Source organism: Perca flavescens, chromosome 21 (genome assembly GCF_004354835.1).
Source record: "Perca flavescens isolate YP-PL-M2 chromosome 21, PFLA_1.0, whole genome shotgun sequence".
Classification (NCBI taxonomy): domain Eukaryota; kingdom Metazoa; phylum Chordata; class Actinopteri; order Perciformes; family Percidae; genus Perca; species Perca flavescens.
This window is the reverse complement of record NC_041351.1, coordinates 26,512,783-26,539,645: the sequence shown is the minus strand read 5'-3', so window position 1 is coordinate 26,539,645 and position 26,863 is coordinate 26,512,783. Positions and strand designations below refer to the sequence as shown.

Genomic DNA, 26,863 nt, shown 5'->3' with positions numbered 1-26,863 from the left:
GCAAAATAATGAAATAAGTGGAAAGTTATAACATACTAAGTCATAACTATGATCTACTTACTATGTCCAACTTTGTAATATTTCATCACTATGATTTGGTAGGTCTTATATTGACTTTTGACTGCCTCACAACTATGACTGAAGGCGTTATCTGTGCTCTCTTCTAAGCCACCAGACTAAAAAAAAAAAAAAACAATTTTAGCTGGTGGAACACGGGAGATGCTGGTACAGATGACTTAGCAGTTAGTTAGTTAGTTAGTGTTACTACGGGACTTTCTTTACGTTGAAGAAATAGCGCATGCTAGCTGCTAGTGCAGGCTAACGTCACCTGTGCTGCGTTTAGTGCGTTCCATAGCAACCAGCTCGTTAGGTGCAGCCAATAAGAGCCTATTTGATTGTGAATATGATTATTCGTTAATAAAAATCTATTTTTGCTTTGCGTCGGGCCAAACAACGCTCCTTAGCTGTGGTATAATCACAACAATTGGGGTTTTCTTTCATTCCTAACATTTCATACATTTTTTTATTTCCCTGGTGGAGATGGGTTTCCAAATATATCTCAGTGGCTCTTGGAGTGATGATTCATTCCCAGGAAATACAGATAAGAGCCAGACCCAGTAAAGGGCTCTTTGGAAAGTCCGAAATCTCAGCAGCCGTTGGGACACAGTTAGGACTGGGTATTGTTCAAAATGTTCGATACCAATAACAATACCGTGACTTCGATACCGGTTCCTAAATGATACTTTTTTTCGATACCAATTTATGTATTTTCCAGCTCCTACTCGGTGAGCCGTCCTGCGTGTCTCTACGACGTGTAACGTTAGGCAGCCAAGACATTATCAGATCTTGGTAGAAGCATGCTGCATGCTGATTGGCTCACTGACGCTGATGAGTTTTACTCCTTAGGTATTGAATTTGGGTAGTGAATGACGAGGCATTTTTCGATACTCTATACTTTAGAGGCAATTCGGTCAGTGCCTAAAAAGGGTTGAATTCCGTACCCAGCCCTACCAGACACAGGACTGAGTATCATTAATCAGCTGACGTCCAGATGGTACTGTATATTACTGACATTGTATATGGAGAGAGACTGTAATATATTACTGATTAGTGTGTGTGTGTGTGTGTGTGTGTGTGTGTGTGTGTGTGTGTGTGTGTGTGTGTGTGTGTGTGTGTGTGTGTGTGTGTGTGTGTGTGTGTGTGTGTGTGTGTGTGTGTGTGTGTGTGTGTGTGTGTGTGTGTGTGTGTGTGTGTGTGTGTAGGAGAGAGGCAGGCTGCGGCCGCGGCTCTGCCAAATGAAGAAGGGAACCAGCGGCTACGGTTTCAACCTGCACAGCGAGAAGTCCAAACCGGGCCAGTACATCCGAGCTGTGGACGAAGACTCTCCGGCACAGAGAGCCGGCCTCCGGCCACAGGACAAGATCATCCAGGTACACAACAGCCTCGCTCCCATTGTTCCTGAGGGCTGCGACTTGTGCCGCTGTCATTCTGTTTGTATGTGTGTATCCGCTCTAATCCTATTACATCAGTGGCCAGACGGAAAACTGAAATCCCAAGAGGTATATTAGATTATTATTGGATGGAGAATGTATTTATTTAGCTCTAATGGACACATGCTTTTGCATGATTTTGCATGTGAAGTGTGTTTATCTACAGCAGGGGTCGGCAACCTTTTTGATATGAAGTGCCAGGTCATTTTATTCCATAGCAACATTTGATAACCTTTCCCATAATCAGGACATTGTAATTGTATCTGGAGTATGATAGGAGGCTGCCGTCCTTGTGAAAACATCTGAGTTGAAATCATTAACCTTACCAACATTACACCAATCTTGTTTATCATCTTACTGTATTTTCCGGACTATAAGTCGCTCCGGAGTAGAAGTCGCATCAGTCAAAAAATGCGTCATGAAGAGGAGACATATATAAGTCGCACCGGACTATAAGTCGCATTTATTTAGAATTGTTTTTTTTCTTTTTCATCTGTCAAATACACAATAGCACACAGAACAACTGGCTGAATACGGTAGGTGTCCGGTATGTTAACGTAACATATTAACAGTTAATCAACTACACAATAGCACACAGAACAACTAGCTACCAGGGCATGGAGCGTGGAGGTATTAAAAGGCGTGGAGACGTAGCTGCACCGTTGACCAGCCCCTCCCGACTCCTTCCTCCAGCTCTGGCCATCTAGCTTTCAGCCCGCGATTAGCCGATTAGCTTTCTTTGATTTCTTCATTGCAGTAAGAGTCACCTTTTTGCCAGTCCCTCACAAGTTTCTCCCTCATTTCAAACTTTCTTTCTGCTGCTCGATTACCGATTACCGCGTATATCTCTTTTCTTCCTCAGTTGTCTTTAGGAGCAGCGTTCTAGTTGTCACGAGCCTAGAGCGCCCTCTCGCGGCTGTAGACGGTAATTTTTTCAGTATGAATTAACATGTAATTTAAACATGTTTAAATTATATATATTTTGATATATAAGTCGCACCTGACTATAAGTCGCAGGACCAGCCAAAGTAGGAAAAAAAGTGCGACTTATAGTCCGGAAAATACGGTATATACTTCAAAACAGGAGAATTAAGAGTAACAAACAGAAATTTGAGAACTATACAATAATGCTGCCATGCTTATGAAACATTCACATCTGAGTTGGAATCCTTAATCTTGTCAGCAATACTCTTAATACTTGTATTTTTTATAGATTTATATGCACTGTTCCCATTTTGCATACTGCTTGCAATGCTATTCCCTCATTTCAAAAAAGGTAGCAATGGCAGCAAATGTCACAATGGGAGAATTAAGAGTAACAAACACTATACAAGATTAAAAAAAAGACACTGGGACAGAGCCCTTGTATGTGAAGTCACATGTGCTACATTAAACAGATGCCTACCAGTCAATGTACACAAGCGTCGGAGTGGTCAGTTGTCAAACGACTGCGGGAGGGGCTGAGCACGCTCTTCACATGTGAGAATATCTGCCAACAGGGATATGTTGATCTGAAGACAATGTCCCTGAGACGGCAAAACTTCTCTGGTACAGATATCCGGCGGGTGAAGATGCAAGTCCCGTGATCACGCCTCGCGGCGGTTTCCAGTTGTTTCCGTAGCTCTGCAAACTTTGTCACCCACGGTGTTGAAGTCTTCAGCCCAGTCAGCTGCATTTCCACGTCCTGTATATCCAGCCAGTCCATCAGAGAGAAGTCCAGTTCATGTCCATCAAAGCTAACCGGTTTAAGAATGAGAACATGGGTCCATACTTCTGAAATTCCCGAAAATCGTGTTGTAAACTCCGACTCAAGCCCTTTCCCCGTTTTGCAATGCAATTAGCAATGTGATAGCTTCCTTTGGTAGCATGGTTTCTGGCCGTGGGCGAATACTTTGAATACTTTGTTAGCTTGCTTCCCATACTTGGACGTGGCACGGGTTGATAGATTCAGCCTTGTCTGCCGCATCCTTGAAAGTTTTCTCATGTTTGGTCTCAAAATGGCGTTTAACACTCGATGTTCGGCAAACAACATTTTTCGAGACATAAAGTGCACACACAAGCACGGTCCTTCTGAAACCCAAAACCCCACTCTTCTGTCCGTGGGGGCTGGAATGCCCCAACATTAACTTCAGCTTTCTTAGCTAGCGGCCCTGCAATTGCCGACCTACCGCTACCGAGCAGCAGCAGCGTTACTACTAGGAGCCTACTAGCCAATCGGAGCAGAGGCAGAGTAGGGTGGGTCTTTGCTGCATGCAGATGGAGATAGCTTTTATACAGTCTATGGTGGGGATACGAGTCAATCAAACTACCGTAAATAACCGGTCGCGCCACTGTGAACGTTGTAATTTGGCATGCGGATGAGAGAGTGCTTCAGCATTTCAACCACGAGTTCAACACCTCAATAACTCGCTTGCACAAATATTGCCTAAGGTTGCCGACCCCTGATCTACAGGCTCCCGTGTGTGTCTGTGGTGTGTAAAGAGTGCAGAAGTCGGCCTCTCTGTGTGGGATGACCAGGCCTTCTGGCCATGCTGAACATGGCAAGGGGCAGAGTTAATCCATTTACTGCGTCTGTGGGCTGAATTACAGCCTGCTCAAACCGTCTGCTCTCTCTCTCTCTCTCTCTCTCTCTCTCTCTCTCTCTCTCTCTCTCTCTCTCTCTCTCTCTCTCTCTCTCTCTCTCTCTCTAACTAATATTTAATAAAAGACATGATGTTTATAAAAGTCAAAGAAGTTTACTTTAGGTAAACAATTCAGTACACAGAAAATCAAACTGCCAGGTTTCTTAGTGAGCAAATGTTTATATGCTAAAGTAAGCCAAAGTTCAGCCATAGCTCCATGGTTAGCTTCTACAACATAAACGTGAACCACTGTCTTACATGAATATTTTTTATATTTTATGTATATTTATATTTTTTTTGTTTTTATAGATAGATAGATAGATAGATATCTATCTATCTCGATATTGCCTTTTTGAAAATCGATATTGCCTTTTTGAAAATCGATACAGTATTGCAAAATAAAATATTGCGATACTCTATTATATATATATTTTTTTTTTTTTCTTACACCCCTAGTTTTAGGCAAAATTTCAAACTTCTGCATCCTTGCGGCAAATGATGTAAGAGGTGATCTAAATGAAGTAATACCACAACTATTCACAACCACATACAAGCTTTAAACAGGACAGGGTGGAGGTTTCGTTGGTGGATTTCTGTTCTGTGGAGGTCACATACCACCCGTTGATGCCTCTGTGGGAGTTGGTGCGACTGAGAGATTGCATTCCCCCACCCCCCCCTCGGCTCTTCCTCCCACAGAAATTCCTCAGTGACTTATCTCCCTAGATGCTTGATTAGTTCCATCTGTGGGAGTGTGTTTGTATACCACGCCCTGTAATAACACCTTACCAAACCGCTTCCCTCACTGGTACCATTACTCTCGTCTGGACCCATTCCTTCCCTTTTTCTACAGATCTACTTCATCTCTCCTTACCTTCCAGAAACATCCATCATTCACTTTGTGTGAATAATCAGGGCTACTGCAGACTACAACTTGTTAAAAGAACTAAAATGGCAAACATTCTCTGGCTGTGAGGATTTGCTTCAGCCTGGTCCTACCAGACTCTGGTCCATTAGCCTGGTCCTACCAGACTCTGGTCCATTAGCCTGGTCCTGCCTGGTCCTACCAGACCATTTCATTTGTCCAGAGAGTCTGGCCTCTCTCCATTGACAAGTGTTAACTTCCTTGAAGGCGGGTACTCTGTTGAAGTTTAAAAGTATTGGATCTGCCCAGAGCCACTCTGGATCTGCCAGAACCAATCGCTAACGCGTGGTCGTGACGTTGGCTTAGCATCGCTAGCGTTAGCAAGCTTTTCCCGAACCCCGTGGGGAGACGGCAAACCCAGACGGAGTACTGAAGGGAAATGAAAATTGAGCGGCAGTACGTAGGAGGGCAGAGCCAGGCTAGGTTTGCTTCACTTCTCTGTTAAATCAGAGTGAACTGAATCTATCCTCCATCATCCCTATTTTTTGGCAAATCCTATGATGACCTAGCCTGGATGCCAGCCAAACTTAGCCCCGCCCACAACATTCGAGGTCAGGAAGTTCGGTCTGGACTTGCTCCGTTGAGGAGCAATTATTGCCCGAACAGGATCTGTTCGGACCAATCAAATTGTCGGACAGATGATCAACAGTAACAGAATCAACCACGTCACCAAAGAACGCTTGGGTTGAATTTGTTTACAACAGGTGGCTGCCGCTGGAGAACTGAGATGTGTAGATTCCTCCATCGCGTCTGTTACAGACGATATCGACAGCGCATTAATTTTAAAATCCTCAGCGGAGGAGCCTCAACAACTGCCCGAAAGCACCGTAGAGTTATATGGTGGAGCGAGAGGGAGTGCCCAGCGGCGTTAGAAGAAAGCCGTGAATCATTGAAATAAAACGTGTTTTCGCCGATTCATCTCAAGAAATGCGACTGTAGCAAGCACGTCACTATCACTAACGTTATCCACATTTATATTTACACGCAACAAATGATATATCCAGCTTCAAAAAAAGTTAGAACCATTAGAACCGAATGCATTGTGCAAAGAGTGGTTGCTATGGGGACGATACACAGTGTTGAGTTCTGTTGACAGTTGAGTTGAGTTCCATTGCTCTGATTGGTTGGAGGTCTATCCAATGAAGGCAGAGGCATTTTTGTTCCTGGTTCGGTTGGAACACGCCCCATAATCACAGCCCAATGGAGCGGTTTCAGACTCCCATTCTGACTAGAATCTGAGTAGGACCACGTCAGGCTAGTGATGACCGACTGGTCAGACTCCGCTATGAGCTATCCCTTCTGTGTAGTTTGGATCTAGCATTTGTAAGGTAATGTGATGTGAGCATGTTGCTGGGGTCTTTAGAATCGAATCTCAGATGAAATGATGGCTCGTTTATACGGATGTTCTTTTAGCTCTGTGGTTAACCACACTCGGCCATGCTGTCAATGTAGATACATAAAACAATGTGTTCTGGTTAAAGGACAGTACTGCATGTTTTGCATGTGTTAACCCATTTACTACAAATCACTCTCACTTACTACAACATCTCTCCTCTCCTTTCTCCTCTCCCCTCCCCCCCCTCCCTCCCCCAGGTGAATGGCCGGTCAGTGATTGGTCTGCAGCACTCCGAGGTGGTCGCCGCTATCAAAGCAGGAGGAGACTCCACCTCGCTGCTGGTGGTGGATGCAGAGTCTGAGGAGTTCTTTAACAGATGCAGAGTCCTGCCCACCGAGGCACATGTCACCGGTGGGACACACACACACACACACACACACACACACACACACACACACACACACACACACACACACACACACACACACCTTTACAATGTAATATCAAAATATCAAGAGCAAAGATGTAGTTTGAACTGACTGTATGATAAATGGAGATGAAGTGAGGCCTTTGTGTCTTCTTTCCCCTGCAGGACCTCTTCCTGAGCCAGCGTCAGAGGAGGAGGTGAGGACCCCTACACACACACACACAGACACAGACGTGCACACACACACACTCACAAACAACATGGGAAAAGTGGATTGGCCCCTCTGGTGACATTGTGGCTGACCCTTAACCATGGTAACAAGAGCTCAGCAGTGTGTTTCCCCCTCTCGGTCTCTCTCTTCTGTGTCCTGGGGGATCATGGGATTGAAGTGGCTTTGACTCTCAGGGCGAGTTGGGGATTATGCTAATGAGATGGCTAACGAGCGCTGCTCACACACTCACACATGCAGCAGATCCTACTCGGCCGCAGCGACACAATCACTCATTCACAGCGGTTATATAACACCTCTGACCTAAAGAGTGTGTGTTTGTGTTTTATCAGTGAAAATATATTTACTTGATTTACTCACATTTACAGAGCTAAAAGTTTGGTGAGTTTGTATAGAGCTCTAGAATAGCAGCTCAGGTCCAACCATTTCTGTACATAAAACACAAATCGGGTCAATATCTTCGAGGTTTTTAAGTTCCATTAGTGTAAATAATGGACAAATAAATTTGTCTGGATGAAAATGCAGCTGTTGTGGTTTAGTATGTGCATGTGTTCAAAGGCTCTCAGGGCAGTGAGAAACTCTAGTCACTCAGCATATTGCAGCATCTGTCCAAAGCCACTTACCGAGCCGGAGTTTATTTTTAGAGCAGCAGCTGCTTACCAATTAGATGCCAATTTCATACATGGCCGGAGTGAGTCGGGCACCGTAACGCAGATCGGGTCACACAGTGCAGCTGAAGAATGTGGACGCGTTAATATTTCAACCAGCGCTGAGATCCGTGCTGACACTGAGCCTCGGCTTTAATAAGTGAGCGATGAGAATATGATTGAGGCATGCTGCATGTCAGCGGAGGGGGGGGGGTACAGCACTGCCCTGCCCCCTGCTGGACAATCATCCACATCACAAAACCAGTTCTACCTGCAGCCTACACTTGTAGTTTTGTTATTGCCTTCACCTAAATACACTGGAGATTAATCTAACTGCACAGTATGTGAGAGAGAGAGATTAATGGAGCTGTAACAATTAAAAATATTGCTGTACAAGTAATTGCCTCAGAAATAATAATTGTGATTAACAATATAATTGTCACTAGATTTGTATTTTTTAAACAAATTAAAGTTTTGAATTAATCCCAGGATACATCTTTTGGTTCTATCCCTGTCATGTGATCCAGATAATGTAGTAACACAGGTACACGGTAAACCACGCCTCTTTTATTATCATAAAGCTTGTTTTTGACCCTTAATCTCAGTCACTGTGATGCGTTTCCTGTTTGCAGGTGGCCGCCCAGGCGAAGCCCAAGGTGTCGGTGAGCTCGTCTGCCTCCAGCGCGTCCTCCACCGCCTCGCTGCCGGCAGAGGTAGAGCAGCAGCAGCACGCCGTCCCTGCAGGGAAACATCCCAACATCTCCGATACATGCACTGATACATGACAATATACCTTTAGGTTCTTTATTTTAGATCAAAAACCTGCAAAGGTATACAGAAATACAGTCTACTGAATTTTGACAATTTAGCATTTTTTTTAAAATCTTATTTGAAAGTGTTTAAACGGGCTGGGCCCCAGGCACGGTGTGTAAACTCACTACACAGAGAAATAACGGTGACCACGGCTAACCAGAACTGTAGAGTCCCAACCCATTTTGGTCCATCCTCCCGGTCACACTTCTGGAACTCTTTATCCACGGAACGTAAATCCCAAACAGAACTGAAAGGGTTTAACACAAAAGCCAAATTATGGCTAAAAAAACCGACTGATCTTTCACGTTAGCCAGCCAAGTGATGAACCTGAAAATCTCGAGAGGTTTGGATGAGGGAGGTTGGACTCTGTTGACTGATGATTCAAGTTTGCAAAGAAACGGTCTAAAAATCTAAATGTGTGTGTGTGTCTCTGTCTGTCTCTTTGTGTGTACGTGTCTTTGTGTGTGGGTGTGTCTCGCTGCCTGTGTCTCTCTGTGTCTGTCTGTCTGCCTGTCTGTCTGCCTCAGGTGGAGCGGGCCCCGAGGGCGGCCCCAGCAGCTGACAGCCTGGGTCTGAGCATGTCGCTGGCCGAGGCCAAAGAGAAAGCCCGGCAGAAACGAGCTGCCAAGAAAGCCCCGACCATGGACTGGAGCAAGAGGAACGAACTGTTCGGCAACCTATAATCATCATCATCATCATCATCATCATCATCATCATCATCATCATCATCATCTTCGTCTTCAGTTCCATCCTGGCCGTCTTACTGCCCTGTGTCCGCTCGCTGGATTTGGTTTTAACTTTGACCAACACAATGTTCATTTAGAACATTTTGAACTTATCTTAAACAGTATTATTTGATGATTTTATTTCTTTTAATTTAGTTTTGCCACTTTTTCCTTTCTCATGTTTTAATAATTGTTGACGTCACACACAGGAATGAATTTTAATATATTAAGAATGTTTTAAAGAGTGAATAAATTGTAATGGACAGGTTCTCAAATGAAAAGGACCATTTAAGGAATAATGGGGCATAGGGAAAAATGTATTCTTGGCAGATTTTGAGTCAAAATGTTAAATTTACAGTTTGAACAAACGTCAGAGTTTGATGTCTGCAATCAGCAACTAGAATGAAAGAATGTCCATTATCTCTGCTCAGTATCTGTGAATGATCAATGCTGAATAACTCTCCCGAGCCCTTGTTGTCAGCAGCATGTTAAAGTCTTCACATGGTTGAAGGGACTTTGTAGTTTGTAGAACGATTAAAGCTCTGGTCTTAAGCCTGATTTATACTTCTGCCTAAAATCTATGCCGTGGCTACATGACCCTACCGTAGCCTGACTTCGACTCTCGAAAAATTTAACTACACGTCACGGCAGCGCATGTCATGGCTTGGTAGCGTGGAGTTTGTATGTTCTCCCCGTGTTTGCGTGGGTTTCCTCCGGGTGCTCCGGTTTCTTCCCACCATAAAGACATGCATACTAGGACTACAGGTTGTTGTTGCAAATGAGAATTTGTTCTCAATCAACTTACCTGGACAACTAAAAAAAAGTAGCGTTGCATCCTCCACTCCAACCCCACCCACACCACCCCACCCATTTCCTCGTTCTCTTTCTCCATCAACATTTAATCAAGGAGAGGGTTAACTTTTCCTGCTACAGATTTCCCACCTTGGTCAGAAAGAACAGGGGAGACATTTTGTTCCTCTCACTATGACTCTAGAGTCACTACTCACTCTCACACACTCCCCACACACAGGGCGGCTCTGTTATTCTCTTAAAGAAGAGATCGACACACACGCCAACGCACAAGTAGAAACTTCAGGCCACTTACGTAGGCTAAGGAGAAAGATCTGCGTGGAGCCTCCACAGAAGCATAAATCAGGCTTTACTGCAAACAATGTCATTTCTCTCCAGTTATCTTTCGCTCCAGGGTTTCTCTCTGTCATCTTCTATGACTCTTGGACATTACAGATTATTTTTTCATGTTGCTCTTGATAGATGAATGTACATACAGAAATAAAATGATTTAAGAGAACATGTTATTTTGAGAGAAATTAAGCTTCTTAGTAAGTTGTGTTGATTCTGCTGAAAGTGGCATCAGAATGGGAGAATGACTTTGGGCTTTTTCATTTTGTAAACTTATAACAAACACCAAAAAGGAATATATAACACAATAAAGGAAAGGGGAAAAGCCAAAAAGCATAATATAAGCACTTTAAAGCTGAGTGCAGACCTTTGGTCTCCTCCTCTGGCAGACAGAGTAATTACACCAACACTGGACGTGCTGAAGAGAAGCAGTGGGATTCCTAAAAAATAAATAAAACACTGCGTCGCTGTGGTTTTCTCCCCACTTCCTGCCTGTCAAGGTATTGGATAATACAGGTAGACTTGACATACTGTGTAACCAATCAGAGCCAGGTTAGCAGCTACACTGAGAACCGGTGAGCAGGTTGATTGACAGCGCTTTGTGTACCGCTCATGTAGCGGCGTTGAGTTAATAAACAATCAGCTGTTAACAACTTCCTTCTGGGGGCTTAAGGAATGTCTCCACAGTCTCCGAGACAGGCTGAGTCAGCACTGTGTGACATCCGTTATGCACTTTAGCTTTAACAATTTGCATCACCAAAGGTGAAACTATACTCCCATCTGTCCATTTGACTTTAACTTTCGAAAGGGCCGTTTAAAAACTCAAGAGTTGGTAAGGACAAATGTAGGATTAAAGATTGCTTTTCTTTACTGGCCTCATTGAAAGGCTCACAGACAGACAGTCAGCGTAGTTGGGCATTGTGTCAATGACTGACTCGGATGAGTTAATAAAGCATCTTTCTGTGCGCTAAATACTCTATAAGGTGCATAAAGAGAGAGGGATGGGTAAATGAACAAAAAAACATTAAGTTCAATTCATGATCTCTTTGAGATATCTGGCTTCAATAAACTGGTGATCTTGAATAAGTTGTCTCACAAAGCTGGTTCTGGTAACTACGTTTATCAATCAACTGAGTTTGTGTGGCAGAGCAAACAGCCGATCATATGCACCAAACACATCCATAGTAACATGTTTAATGAGATAGGAAGAAGTGATTGATTCCCGCTGGGAAATGAATTCATTGCAGCAGTAAAAAAAATTGAACAAATAGGACCATAAAGCCAGAGTTAAGCTGTGAGTGGTCTCTGCTCTTCAATGGAGTCTGGAGCGTACTGGAATCATCAATCAAAACCAGGGTAAAACAAATAATCAAAAAGATTGCCAATAGTTCTCTTATTCTCGCTCTAAATTATCTGTAGCTTCCTGCTTTAACATTTACAGTTTCCATTTGGGGATTTCTTCAATTTACTGTAAAGACGACCCTTTTATTTAAACCCAGAGGGGAATTTCTGCCGCTACGGGTCTCTCAATCACAACAAGAAAAGACAGAATCTGATGACGTCGTGAACTAGCGCGGCATCCTGGGAGTTGTCTTCGTTTTTTAAAAACACCAACATTGCCAATGAAAATGTTTCTGACGTGACTCAGGCAGAAATCATGTTAACGGACGAGTTAATGCGGTGGTTCGCAAACCATTTTTTAATAATGTACCTCATTTGAAATATGTCACAAATAAGTACCCCCTAAACAGCACAAAACTATTTGGGTAGAAAAGCATGCCTAGCTTTAAAGAAACGTACGCTTAAACTTAAATGCTACATTTTAAATGTTTACAATCACGAAATTCATTCATAACTATGGTGTATAATTATTTTAGGACTTTTGCAAGACTGATATTTTTTTAAAGGGAACATTAAAAAGAATCTTGCGTACCCCCTGCAGTACTCCAAAGCACCCCTAGGTACCGACACCCAAAGCTATTCCTGGGCTGGGGTATGGAACAGCTGCTGGGGTAGGGGTACGAGGATCCCCATTTGAGAAACCCCAAGTTCATCTATTAACGGTTTATTCACGTTACTTTCAGTCACGTTTATTCAGGTTATGTCATTTCATTCTAATGAAATAGCTGAAAGTAACATTAACTAACTAGCTAGCTTAGCATTAAATGAGTCGACTACCCAAACAGCTACTGTAACATTAGCTAACATAATGTTTACATGCTAGCTTAGCATTAGATGCGTCAACTACCCAAACAGCTACTGTAACATTAGCTAACGTAATGTTAACATGCTAGCTTAGCATTAGATGAGTCGACTACCCAAACAGCTACTGTAATGTTAGCTAACGCTGCGTGGTGAATTTAAATCGTGGGCACTGTTAACCGTGGTCAAAACATACTGTCATACCGAAAATAACTTTGAGTGTGCTGAACGTTGTAATAACGTTATGGTTTAGCCACCAAGCATTAGCATGAGCCACATGTCAACGTAGCACACTGTAGTAAGCAGGATTGAAATATTGAAATACCAATACATTCGGTCTTACTACTGTGTTGCAAAGTGGCATGTAATCAATGAAAAAAGTATGTATTACTACTGGTACTGGGTATAATGTTGTGACAGTATGATTTACTCTTGAATCTATCATCTGGGCCACGTTCGGCCCCAACAAAACGTAGCCACACGTTTTTTTAGACTGAAATGGGGGTGCGTTGAACACCCTGTTGTGCGCGCAAGTGCTCTGACTTTTTATTACCACGAGTTTACAGACTCGAGCAGATCGTGTCCCTGGTGTTCCCCGTGTTTTGACGGACGTTACAGCAACTAGAGAGGTCAAAGGTTAAATGACACCATCGACAGGCAGCCAAATTTTACAGATCGCTACCGTGAATAAAATGACAGATTTCTTGCTTCTTGCTGCCTCGTTTTTAGCTTACACTCTGCTTACACGTCTTTAAATGTCACAAAATGATAAGTGTCAATTATAAAGCAGGAAACTACGGGCTCCAGAAAGCTCCTCTGAGCGGACGATTTCTAAACATAATGCATAGTCTAAATTTACAATGGCGTTTTAAAAATGCATCCATTTTTTATTTGTTGATTATGATTAAGCATGTAAAAGTCTAATTATTCCACTCTGGACTCCCAATCTCTTAAGGCCCCGATATACTTGCTTTTAAACAATGCGTACACGTAGACAAGCGGCTGCGACATGAACAGCATTGTTCACATACTTGCCTGCGTATTCTGCGTGTACCTGGAGGATTAAACGTATATCCACTAGGGGGCAGATCGGGGCCGTATCATCACCGGCCGACACCGGAACATATTCCTGGGCTGGAGCGTGGAACAGCTGCTGACCTGCCTGTCAGATGATAGGCTGCCCCCACGTTCATGTGCTCAGTTGCATCTTTCGGACGCGTAGCGTTCATTTCTGAAGACGTGCACAACCTACGCTCCAGAGGAACGCAGGATAAGCGTAGCAGCTATCTTACGTTGGCAAACGTGTAGTTAAAAGTAATTATATATATGCGCCTTTACAGTGTTTGAAATATTGAACTTCTTTGGACTTGAAATGCTTTGGAACCGGCCGCTGTTGAAATGTTTAAAAGCATCTCCCGTTCTTTGGAAGCAGCACACTTCACCTGACGAGAATCCACGTCACAGCACCCTGAGGCCAGCTGTCACCCCTGATACACATCTTTACACTGACGATAACCCTTTAAAGGGAGAATGTTTCCTCACTTTGTGTCCATAATAAAAGACTTTAGTAAAAACATGTCAAATCATATCAGGAATATGCTGCTTTAAATACAACAAGCAATATTTCCCCCCATGTTATAGACAATAAGCAGCAAAGTATATATATTAGAGATGCACCAATAGACCGGCCGGTGACCGAAATTGGCTGGTTTTCACGTGCCTGGCCATGACCGGTCAGTCTGACATGATATGCCGATTTCATGCCGGTCAACGCTACAATTAACTGACAACAGAAGTTATACGAGTTACAGTTCTCAAGGACGCACGCACACACGGATACGCGACAGCACTCCGTCTCTTTTTCCTTTCTCTCAACTTTCCCGCCGTGTGTCGCGCGTACCCGCTCGCGGTGTGAAGCGCGTGTCGGCACTATTCACGCACATGTAGGGAACCTCGTGAATTAACCTGCAACATGTCAGCTGTTTGGAAATTCTTCAGCGTGTGTGCAGAAGATGACAAGTTTGCAATATGCAACACCTGCAAGGAGAAAGTAGGGCGTGGAGGGACGACGCCAAAAACCAAAATCACATTTCTTTTGTTGTTATGGATGGATGTGAAAAGAAGGAAATGGTTCTAACATTGCACTTTTAGATGTGTGTGAATTATATAATTCTATTTTATAGTGATTCATTATCTGTTCAAAAAATATTATGTTCTGTGCAAAATGTTCTATTAAAGAAAAGATAGAAAATAAATATTTGCGTGTGCTGTAAAGTGGTCAGAAAAAATGAAATCGGAATCAGCTAAAAATTGGTATCTGCTGGCCTAACTCAAAGAAAATCGGCCTAGAAAGTAATGTGATCAGTGCATCTCTAATATATATATGTATAACACAGTTATGCTAGAATAGAATGATTTAAACAGTCAATAGGAAGTCCATTTGTTAAAAAAACAAACATATAGAAGTATAAATATACTCAGTATAATCAGTATATATAACTCAGTATATCTGACTACACACATACACAGCGCCACCATAGACTCATTGATACATTTACAGGTAACATAAATAAAAATGGACCCTCATTCCCTTTGGTGATGATAATATACTGAACACACAGACGTCTTGTTGTTGCTCCATCAACATTCCCAGGTGTGTGTCCTAAGGCGAAGTGCTCGCGTCAAAAAACTGGGCAATACGGAGGAAGAGTTGTGCAGGAAATCCTCAAATGAGCACGTTTCCTTATCGCTTGATCCTGAGTCATGAAGACTGTCTCTGCTCTTAAGCCGCCTACACGTGATCCGCGGTAACACTGCTCTGTGCCGGCCGTTCCATTGTTTTGTTTCTACGGGGGAGAGCGGTGCCGCCCAACTAGGCCCAGCGCAACCCTTGGCATCGCATGGCGGCAATTCCCAGCGGTTTGCAACGCCAAGGGTAGCGCTGCGCCTAGTTGGGCGGCACCACTCTTAAAATTCAACCGGATGTCCCTTTTTTTCATCTTCCTCTTTGTGTTGGCGTTCTAAACTCTGGTGGATTTCTGAGGACTATGGTTAACTGCTCCTCAGATCTCTGCAGGGTAAATCCAGACAGCTAGCTAGACTATCTGTCCAATCTGAGTTTTCTGTTGCACGACTAAAACAACTTTTGAACGTACACGTTCCACCAAAACAAGTTCCTTCCAGAGGCTATTTAGCAGAGGCACCGTTGCTCTGTCTGGCGCTTAGCACCTCCCAATATGATTGTGATTGGTTTAAAGAAATGCCAATAAACCAGAGCATGTTTGTTCTCCCGTCCCAGAATGCTGTGTGGACTAGCCAGACCCTCCTCCACAGCGCTGTGGAGGAGGAAGTTCTGCCAATGCGAGACTAGGCTCAGTGCTACCCTTGACGTTGCGCACCGCTCGGAATTGCTGCTGTGCGCTGCGCTCAAAGTTGAAATTATTTCATCTTTGACCCAGTTGCCGCTGACTTTTCAAGGCGCAACCGATTCCAGAACGTTCCTGCGCCTTGTTTTGCCTCTCTGCTCTGCGCCCTAACTCGCGGTTTTGCCGCGTATCATGTGTAGGCGGCATTACAGCCTCACCGGTTGGTCTCCATCTCCCTCTGGCGGGATTCTAATTGCCCATGTTTTGTCTCTTGCTCTCCTGAGAGAGCAGCGCTGTGAGGCAGAGTTCAGGATGTCACTCCAACATGGCGTCCAGCTGGTCAGCCAGGTCATCAAACATGTTGCCGATGTCATCTAGAATATTCCCTGCTGCCTTCACCGTGCTGCTGCTGCCGCTGTGAAACAGACAGGACTGTGTTACTAGTGACGCAGTGTGTCGACTCAGGTTGCTCAAAGCAATGGTGCTGAAAAACAAGTGTAGTACTTAGTATACAAGTCAATGGTACGGACTAAAAACTTCATAAAGCCAGAAAAATCTTGTTTCTTTACGTCCAAAATAAAAACGTTCTTTCTTCTTTTGCCTGGTTTATCGATGTGTCATGCTGTCATGCTGTACGGCTGCCCGCCACCCCCCTCCAACTGTCTGTGAGCAGCTTCAATGTCAAGGGTAACTTTGTTTTTTTCCAACCTGGACCCCATTTCACTATGTTTTTGTGTTTGATGGGAACGACAATATATGAAATTGGTCCAGTGTTGAGCAAGAACGCTGTAACCGGCCGCTGTGAACCGGGCTGCAGTGTAACCCTACAGGACAAATGTACAGCGTCAGTCAGCGTCCACTAAAAGTTCTGTTTTTGCCGCCGACAGACTCAGATTATTATTCTAAGTGTCTGACAACATTATGGGAAGATACCTACAGAGATGGAACATTTTTAAAAGAGTAAAATCCCCTGTTTAACCAGATACATATGTAAACTATTGATAAAAATTCATTGTTGGTTATCTAAATTACAGTTAACCTTCCACACCCCTGCCATGTAGAGTAGTGCGTACCTGTCCACACTGCTCCCCTGGGCCAGTTTGTTCTCCACCACTTTGAGAGCAGCTTCCAGTGACGTACTGGTCTGCTCCAGCCTCTGCTGAGCCAGCTCCTCCAGACCGGCGGCCCCGGCCAGAGGCGTTGCCGCTCTCCCCGCCGGGGGGGCCGAGGTCGGGTATGATGGGGCCCGCGCTGGGGAGGACGGAGCAGCGAACGCAAGGCTCTGGACCACGGTGACGTTCAGTCCTGAGGGACAATAAGTTCAATTCAATTTCATTTTTATTCATAGCGTCTAATCATAAGAGAAGTCTCGTCTCAATCATCTTCCACACAGAGCAGGTCAACACCACATTATCTAATTAGAGCCAACATGTGGGGGGTTAATCCAAAACAAATTATTCTTTAATTAATATTCTTTCAAAATATTATTCTTTAATGAGGCAAATTTGGATTTTTTTTTTTAATTTATTTAAAAGGGACAACGCACATTAATCCACATGAGCCAGAGTCCAACATGTAAATGTGCCAGATTTAGCCATGCAGGCACATTTTCATCAGCAGTCCCTAAGCAGATGGATGGCTTTAAAAGAAAAACATTAAATAAGCTACAGAAATACAACAAGAAAAATGACACAACCACTATTCCAGATCAGGACAGCTGGCAGGTTGATGGCATTTATTCACAGAACAAGTTTTGTAAGTGGATAGGATTAGAATGTCTACCATAATAGCGTTACCTGCTGTTGATGCTGAGACCATGCTGGGCTGACAGAGTCTCGGTCCAGACAAAGTACCAGCTTTCTGTGGACTGTCTGTCTGTGGATTCACGGCTTTGTGGCTGGCTACACATGTCTGTGTGTGAATGCTGCCGCCCAACCTCGGGGAAACTGTGTGAATCTGTATGCTGGTCAGTTTAGGAATGGCTGTTTGTGCAGCTGGTACTGAAGAGACTGTTTTCTGGGGGGTTGTTGGTTTGCTGTTGGGCGGTTGTTTGAGAGGACTGGTAGGTTTCGAGGACACTGGTGGCTTGGGGCCTTTTCCCATGGAGCCTACTCTCTGGAACATATTCCCCGGCCTCTGAGAGTCATCATCGCTCAGCGCCCTGACATCATCAGGTGTGTGGAGACTGTTGGCCTGTGGGCGGTTGTAGTCTCTGTTGGGGGACGTAGCCTCCTCAGGTGTCGACGAGTCTTTGTCTTTGGGTTTGTGTCGTCTTTTCACCGTGTCAGACTCTTTCAGATTGAACTCTGGGAGCTCCAGGCTGTTGGGTGTCTGGCCTGGAGGCTCTGGTGGAGCCTTCACTTCAGCGTCTGCGAGGGTGTTAGCTGCTGTCCTGGGCCGCTGTTTGATAGTAAGGTTGCCTTCTTCAGCGAAAGGGAGGTGCTCCCCGGAGCTGTGCCTTGGAGATGCAGTAGCACTCTTTGACATTCTTTCGCTTCTCCTTGCTTTCTCAAGGGTTTCCTCTGGGCCTCCACCTCTCTGTCTGCCAGTCTCCACCTCTGTCCTCTCACTTCCTGTCCTCCTCAGGCCCCCCATGCCCAGAGCAGGGACCGGTTTGGAATGCTGTAGGATGATGTGAGGAGTCGTCCCATGTGGAATCGGGGAGGAAACAGGGATGAAAACCGGTGAAACTGCGATATGAGTTGGTGGTATATCTATCCTCCTGCATGGACTGCTGCTGCTCCCCTCCAGCCTGGCTGCGATGCTCCTCACGCTGCCTGAGCCCTCCGTCTCCCCCCCGCCCTTCGCCTCTGGCTCCCCCACTTTCCCGTTTCCCGGTTGGCGTGCCGGGCTGCCGCTCACCGAGCTCATCCTCTTGGGCGGTGGCGGGGGTGGGCCTTTGCGGCGGGATCGCACGGCGAACGAGTGGCTGCGGTTGATGTGGCGCTGGGTCCCCGTGGTGCTCGTGTGGCCACGTCCCGGCCTGCGGGACAGGGTGGCGTAGGAGGGCACGGCCGGGGAGGAGGCAGAGGTGCAGGGGGGAGCGAGGTCGTCGTCTTCGTCCGGCTCGCCGTCGGACAGAGCGTAGCGAGTCAGGCTTTGGGCTCGCTTTTTGTGCGAGCCCCTCTGGGTGTCATCAGCTGGGCCCTGCCCAGGCCGGGGTCCCAGCACAGGGACCGCTCCGGGCAGAGGTTTGGAGAGCACCCATGGACCCCCGTTGACGCCTCCTGCCTGCGCATGGAGGTAACTGAAAGCCTTCTGTGTGGGGGAAGGCAGCGGCGACGGAGAGGAAGGGGAGCAGGGCGGATGGTTCTTGGGCTGATAGAGGCGGTGAGGGGACTGAAGGTGTTTGGCCTTGGGTGGGACAGCCGGGTAGGCGAAGCGAGGCATCTTGCTGGGGGTTAGCGGAGGTGTTAGGGGCGAGAAGGGTTTGTTGGGGGTGGCAGAGGGACTCTCCCACACCTCTGTGGGTCTCTGTCTACCTCGTCCTGCAGGACTACTTCCTCCACCCTTGGCCTCCTCCCCTGCACCACCCCCCAGACTCTCCTCTGACCGGCTGGAGATCTTGGCTGAACACGGTGCAGCTTGGTGATCTTGAGAGTATCCTGAATTTGAATTTCCAGAATTCCCCGAATTCCCTGACCCCCGTGACCGCACGCTGATGCTCTCCTGACTGAGTGACATGGCAGATACAGCTGCTGCGGAGGCCACACCCCTGATGGCGAACGCCTCGGCAGCGCCTCCGCCCGCCCTGCCCGTCATGGCTCTCTGCAGCTCGGCGCTCAACTCGCTGTCCTGGAAGGAGAGGAGGGCCCTGGGGGTGCGAGGGGAGGGGCAGCAGTCGTCAGGAGGAGCGTGAGCGTGCACACTGTGTGTCGGCATGTGTTCGATTGCCACCAGTTCCAGAGCGGTGGGGGGCTTCCGGCGGAGAGTCCCGCCTCCGGCTCCGCTGGCATGGTTGCGAGAGCGCTGCAGGTCACAAAGCCTCTTCACCGCTAACATTAGCTTCTTCTGGTGGCCTGAAACACAGAACACACTTTAAAAAGGAAGGAAGTCCACTTACTAGCTTTTTCTAGAGCTTTCAACTACATTTCAGAGTCTTCCTCATTGGATAGTTTACTCAGACTAAGTTGTTAACTTGACAGTGTTCTATGACACATCAGGATAAGCCGCTGTCTCATTCCCCAGTGTCGACACACACCAACACTAAAGAAAAGCTATTTTATCCCCAGGTGGGCGCGACCTGGCTCCCGTTTGCGTGGCCCGTCAGCGTGCTACAGGTCTCACCTGATCTGTGTCAAATGATGTTGCTATGAGGTGAAACCAGCATGTGTTGAGGCACAATAGGAAAGATTTATCAAGTACGCAAACTGACTCAGTAATGTCTATCTAACGTTTGCTAACATTAGCCACCATGAGCTACTGGTGCCCTGACTTTACTGAACTGATGGAGGCTGCATTTCATTGCGTAGGAATTAAACAATTTTAAGGTATTTTCTCAAGGAAGATTGTTCTTTCTTCTTTCAAATGTTACAGTGTTGATTTAAAGTAATCATCCCGCTTAGCGATACTGCTAATTGTCTTGTGCTATAAAGTATGTCAAAAACATTTATTTGGAATATATTCCTTGTATTAATTCAATCAATTTCCATTAAAAGTGGAGAGGAAATTCATAACATGAAAGCCTCACTAGAGCCAACAAATGTTGCGTGAAGTGTAAAATTCGTCTGGAAGCACAAAAAGAGATTATCCCCTTGCATGCTCAAATGGGCATAAATGGATTTGAAGCGGATGAAGAGTAAACGGTCCAAAGTGGAACCGCTTCATCCTTTGGGGGAAAACCCCAGACAATCACAGCACATTCCATAGAAGTCCGGTCTGATTCCTCACCCAGTTTGGTGATGCCTATCTCCTGCAGGTCCTCCCAGGTGATGTCTTTGACGATGGTGATGGAGTCATAGCCATTGTCACACAGTCTCTTCTGGTACTGAGGCAGTCCGATCACACTCAGCCACTCCCCCAGCTCCGACTGAGAGACACAGACGGAACAAAAGAGACAACGGAAGTCAGAATTATCCTGGATGTTGCGTTTTGCTGGTTTTGAAGCTATAGTGCGTAGTTTGTCTCCTCCATGAGGAATTGTAGAATAAGTAATGACAACAACACTGTGTTGCATCCACCGGACACAAGCCTGCAGTGATCGCGCACAACACAGCTAGACCTGAAAGGGGACAGAGAGGGGAAATGACATGCAGCAAAGACATGCGGTCACTGCGTCAAGGGCTGAGCCTCTGTATATGGGCGCACACTCTACCAGGTGACCTATCCAGGCGCCCAGAGCCAAGAGTCTTTAAACTTTGTAGCAACTCATTTGGCACCGGCTTGAATGTAATTATTATATTGAATGTTCATTATTATAAATAAGTTACGCACTAAAGCTTTAATTGCAGTATGGGCAGTGTGACCACGACCACACGGTTAGACACTACTGGTTCAAAAGTTTTACAACAAATCCAAGAGACGTAGCTGCGTTTCATGACTGTTAGGACATTAACATGCGAGCGGGACTTTAGAGGGGTTTCCTCACAGGAATGTAATCAGGCAGCCACTCAGGGATGCTCAGCTTGCCAATCTCCATTGAGATCTTCTTTCTGTGGCCTGGTTTGGTCACTCCGATAGCAGTCAGGTCCTAAAGAACAGAACACATAGGCAACCGGTCAATATTCAACTTCAACCAAAAAAAAACAAGAGATGACATTTTATGTCGCACCAACTGCTTTACTCTGGGGAGGAGTTGTTGTGGGTCTGTAAATTATAGTGTGTTCTAGACCTTCTCTATCTGTCAAGTGTCCTGAGATAACTTCTGTTGGATTTGACACTATCAAAACAATTGAATTTCATCATTCATATATTGCCAATTGACAGTATGATAGTTTCATTTTATTACAAGAACACAGCACTCAGCAATTTTCACTCCTCCTGCACTCTGCTAACACATCACATAACACGGGAAGTTAATAAAGATGCCACATTTCTTCTTAATTATGCATTGGTCTTGATTTACAATATGGCACCTTGCATAATGCAGTATCAATGCAGGAAACTACGTATGAAAATATAGAAGGTGGTAAGACATTACCAGTAAAGTGAAAGTGCATAGCAGACAAAAGTGTTGCAAATCAATAAAGAAGCAAATTAGGAAACACAATCAACAATAACAACAACGGATGTACTTTTTAATAAATCATTAATTCTAAAATGCTTGTAATTGTAACACATGCACACACCTCAGGGGTCATCCTGCTGATGGTGGGTACATCATATCCTGCGCTGATGAAGTTGGATGTGTACTGCTCCAGCTGGAAGTCACACAGCCACTGGTAGATGGCCTCCGAGTCCTAACAACAGAGAGCGAGGTGGTTTAACAGGAGTCTCTCTCACACACAGATACACTGGCTGGAGTACTCTCACACACAGATACTCTCACACACAGCTAATCTCACACACAGCTACTCTGGCTGGAGTACTCTCACACACAGCTACTCTCACACACAGCTACTCTGGTTGGAGTACTCTCACACACAGCTACTCCGGCTGGAGTACTCTCACACACAGGTACTCTCACACACAGCTACTCCGGCTGGAGTACTCTCACACAGCTACTCTCACACACAGCTACTCTGGTTGGAGTACTCTCACACACAGCTACTCCGGCTGGAGTACTCTCACACACAGCTACTCCGGCTGGAGTACTCTCACACACAGGTACTCTCACACACAGCTACTCCGGCTGGAGTACTCTCACACACAGCTACTCTCACACACAGCTACTCTGGCTGGAGTACTCTCACACACAGCTACTCCGGCTGGAGTACTCTCACACACAGCTACTCCGGCTGGAGTACTCTCACACACAGGTACTCTCACACACAGCTACTCTGGCTGGAGTACTCTCACACACAGCTACTCTCACACACAGCTACTCCGGCTGGAGTACTCTCACACACAGCTACTCTCACACACAGCTACTCTGGCTGGAGTACTCTCACACACAGCTACTCTCACACACAGCTACTCCGGCTGGAGTACTCTCACACACAGCTACTCTCACACACAGCTACTCCGGCTGGAGTACTCTACTCACCTTGCCCTGCAGAAGCTCCTCTGGTCTCACAAAGCCTTTCAGAGGAGTGCCGTTGGCCTGCCGACGTGAACCACCTGGAAAACACACACAATCAATCCTACAGGACGACGACATCCACCATATTTTACGGGGTATTCAGACCAAAAAAAGCGATCCGGTTATTTGCCAATGAAACGGCCCATTTGTGTGCCGTCCTGTTGTGTTCTTAAACCCCCCAACAGAGGACAAGTAGACTTTATATTTTACTGTTTTCAGTCAGATCGTTTATAGAGTTCAACGTTTCCGACTTCACTTGAAGGAAGCTTTATTTCCCAGGAGAGAGAGAGAGAGAGAGAGAGAGAGAGAGAAAGAAAGAAAGAAAGAGAGAGAGAGAGAGAGAGACGAGAGAGAAGAGCGAGACGGAGCGAGTGCTTTATTGTTGCAGGAAAACATTCAGCTATCACACAAACTCCCGGGCAGATCAGAGCTTGTGTTTGGTGTTTTAAAAAGTTCGCGTGGCAGCGATAGAGGCAGTGATGTTTCCTGTTTCTTGATTCTCACACCGCCTCAAACTATAGCTCAAAACACACCGACCAGTCTGATCTCCAGTTACACGATTGGCCACCGCAGCGTGATGTGGGGTTGCGTTTCTCCAAAAGTTGAGTCGGTCTCAACTTTTCGCTGCAGGCCCGCTGCATTTTTTTGCATGTCCCCCATGTGGCAAACCCCCAGCCGCGACCTAAATGCACTACCCCCATCCAATATTGGACAACACTGGATCTGTTTGAATCGGCCAACTGCAGAAATGTTGCCAGATTGGTCCATTTTTCGCCAAGAAATTTGGCCGGTTTTGTGTGTGTTTGGCTTGTAAATGTATTATCTTTATCTGGCAACACTGCTTGTACTACTAATCCTACATTTCCCATGATCACTTTGTCGCGACGTGTCTTACAACCGTTGGCTATGTGCCTAGCGTGCGTGGAACCAATTACAAGCTACGCTGAAACGGAGAAGACGAACGGAATGGCGCGAGTTAGGGAAAAAACAAACAAACATTTGGCTAGTGGAGAATCTGATTGGCTGGTAACTTTGAAAATCTACTAGCCATGTTGGCTGGTGATTGGTTGTGATTTCAAGCCCTGTCTGCATTAACATCAGTCATGTCAAACTAAGTGTAATCATGTGGAATCAGCCGCAGCTGTAAGCGGTTGTTGTTGTTGGGTCACTGCAGGTGGGTGAAGGTGTGTTATCTGATCTGAAACCCATTGAACCCACTCATGACTCGTCTCTCTCTCTGTCCTGACACATTAGCACAGACCTCTGAGGAATGCACCTTCCCTCCCATACTCTCCGTCTTTGCCCGAAGCGAGCGCTTTCATCGTTTGTCTTTCTGCTCTTTAAGGCTAAATCACATCAAGTTACTAAATCAAAAATGTTCAAGTGGCAGTTCCCCCAAATCATACTTACCACTAATGATAAATCAGTAAATATGTTCTTTTGTAATTTGGCTGAACAGACACTTAAGAGGAGTGATTAAAAAGAACAGAAGTGTTAAGCCTCCGGTCCTAGATTACAGGTCAACATGGGGTTTACGCCTGTTTGCTTTCTTTCCGAGAGTTCCATGGGAAGATCAAGTTTTTGCATTAAGTACGGAGCTTGCACCAGGAGGCGATTAGCTTAGCATAGAGTATGTAATCAGGAGAAAACAGCTAGCCCGGCTCTGTCGAGGGTTTAGAAATACACTCAACATGTCTACAGCTTACTAAATTAGGTGCTGTAACTATTTCTCGGCGAACAACAGACGGGAGCTGTGTCACAACTGTGAGGATGCCAGGTTTGTACGGACACATTTCCTAAAACCTGTGCTCCGCGATCGTCCAGCAGCCAGAGCTGCAGACACTGCACAGTTGTTTCTACATTTCTGTTTGTGTACAGGCAGATTCAGAACGCGGCTGCTCCAGTCCTCAATAAGTCCAAAAGAGTGGTTGACATCAGTCCAGTTCTCAAGTCTTTCCACTGGCTTCCTGTCTCTAAATAGTACTGTTGGTTTATAAAGCACTGAACGGTTTATTTCTGATCAGCTGCTACATTCTGAACCCTCCAGATCTTTCAGGTGGTCTGGATCAGCTCTGCTTTCTGTCAGTCAGAACTAAACATGGAGAAGCAGCGTTCACTTTCTATGCTCCACATATCTGGAACTAACTCCCAGATAACTGCTGCAGCTCTCACTTCTTTAAATCAACGATGAAGACTGTTCTTTTTCTAAGTAATTGTTCATTTCTACAATTTTTATTCTCGTATTTTATGTTTTTTTTATTTTTAAACTGTTTTAACTGCTCTTGTAGCTGAAATGTGATGTACAAATAAAGCTGCCTTGCCTAAACAAACAAAGTGGGCATTTTTTAGAACTTTAAACAGGGCAGGCTAGCCGTTTCCTCCTGCTTCCAGTCTTTATGCTAAGCTAGGCTAACAATGTCCTGACTCCAGTTCTGTACCAAACACACAGACACGGGTGATATTAATCTTCTCATCTAAACACAGGGAAGAAAGTGTATTTCCCAAACTTCTGGAGTACAGTATAACTTTAGGTTAATCCAAAAGTTTGGATGCCCCAAAGCCAAAGAACCTCAGGTATTATTTTCCCATCTAGACCTGACCCATTCCTGTTTTCTGTCTTGCTTATCTTTCTGTATTTTATTTGCTGTTTTTTGAGTTCTGTTTTTCTCTACTTTGTGGTGAAGGTCAGGGGCCCTGCTCTCCAAAGAGAGTAAAAGGCAGCACCTCGTGGAGAGGTATTTGGCCTCAGGGCAAGAGACAAAACTATTGGCTCAAGATAAAAAAAAAAGGCTGAGCTTTACAAAGCCCAAATAAAAACAATGTGTACACTCCAACAAACATCTGACTCAATATTATATATCAATATAAGTCTAGAGAGAGCTTGTCCTTTTACAGACATTTATAGCAGGTAAGGAACTGCAGGAACTGCTAAAAAATATGGCGGATGTTAAATTTATGTTAATTCAAAACTCAAGAGTTTGACTTCATCAGGAGCATTTCCTCTGGTCTCGCTGCCTCCACGGTCTCAAGAAACAGACACCTCCGGTCACATCTAACAAGTGAATCTAGCCAAAGAGAGGACGTTAAATGTGAATGAATGCTGGAACCCCCGCAGCCTGGAGACACAGCAACAATCCGTCCCTGACTTCTTACCCTTCAGGAGGAAGGAGAGCGGCGCGGCTCCCGACGTTTTCATCCTTCCTTCTGACTATCCTTCACGCAGACAGACATTTTTTTCCAGTTCAGTCATCTGATCTCTTCTCTTCTCCTTCATTTAACAAATAGGTTTGGCTCTTTCTGCTTCTGTTCCTGTCTCCTCCCTCTGACCCCTCCCTCCAACTCCTCATTCCTCTTCTCCTTCACTTAACCCACCTTTCTATTCAGCCTGAGGTCAACACAGATCCTCCGCTTCGTCTTGCATGTCACTCCATAATAGAGCTGCACCATATGAGGAAAATATCTCATTGGGATTATTTTGACTGATATTGCGATGTGATTTACGATATTGGAGGGAATGATTTTTGTACCATTATTTTCATTTTCATTGAAAAATATTAAAAGTAAAAAATTAAAATGACTTAGGTGAGGATCTGTACTAAACAAAGTTGGTTTTCTTTAGTCTGTAGGATAGGATTTGTAGGCTGGGATGTCTCTGTAGCACCACAATACTTCATTCTGAATGGTTTGACATATATTTTGCCTTTAAAGGTCCCATGACATGGTGCTGTTTGGATGCTTTTATACAGACCTTAGTGGTCCCCTAATA

At 45.2% G+C, this 26,863-nt stretch overlaps 2 protein-coding genes across 2 annotated transcripts in view; one reads left to right on the top strand and one right to left on the bottom strand.

The window, feature by feature from the left end:
- The window catches only part of nherf1a (NHERF family PDZ scaffold protein 1a), a 31,527-nt gene extending 21,759 nt beyond the window's left edge, over positions 1–9,768 (top strand). The window contains exons 2-6 of the mRNA XM_028567634.1: positions 1,263–1,430; positions 6,627–6,780; positions 6,962–6,993; positions 8,305–8,385; positions 9,013–9,768. Coding sequence (XP_028423435.1) covers positions 1,263–1,430; positions 6,627–6,780; positions 6,962–6,993; positions 8,305–8,385; positions 9,013–9,168 — 591 coding nt within the window. The 3' untranslated portion in view covers positions 9,169–9,768. The remainder of the gene's footprint in view (positions 1–1,262; positions 1,431–6,626; positions 6,781–6,961; positions 6,994–8,304; positions 8,386–9,012) is intronic.
- A 6,080-nt stretch (positions 9,769–15,848) lies between these two features.
- The window catches only part of LOC114548713 (CASK interacting protein 2), an 83,646-nt gene continuing 72,631 nt past the window's right edge, over positions 15,849–26,863 (bottom strand). Inside the window, exons 15-21 of the mRNA XM_028568742.1 lie at positions 23,062–23,135; positions 22,205–22,315; positions 21,505–21,606; positions 20,808–20,946; positions 17,714–19,936; positions 16,991–17,222; positions 15,849–16,332 (exon numbers count right to left, since the gene is read on the bottom strand). Coding sequence (XP_028424543.1) covers positions 16,233–16,332; positions 16,991–17,222; positions 17,714–19,936; positions 20,808–20,946; positions 21,505–21,606; positions 22,205–22,315; positions 23,062–23,135 — 2,981 coding nt within the window. The 3' untranslated portion in view covers positions 15,849–16,232. The remainder of the gene's footprint in view (positions 16,333–16,990; positions 17,223–17,713; positions 19,937–20,807; positions 20,947–21,504; positions 21,607–22,204; positions 22,316–23,061; positions 23,136–26,863) is intronic.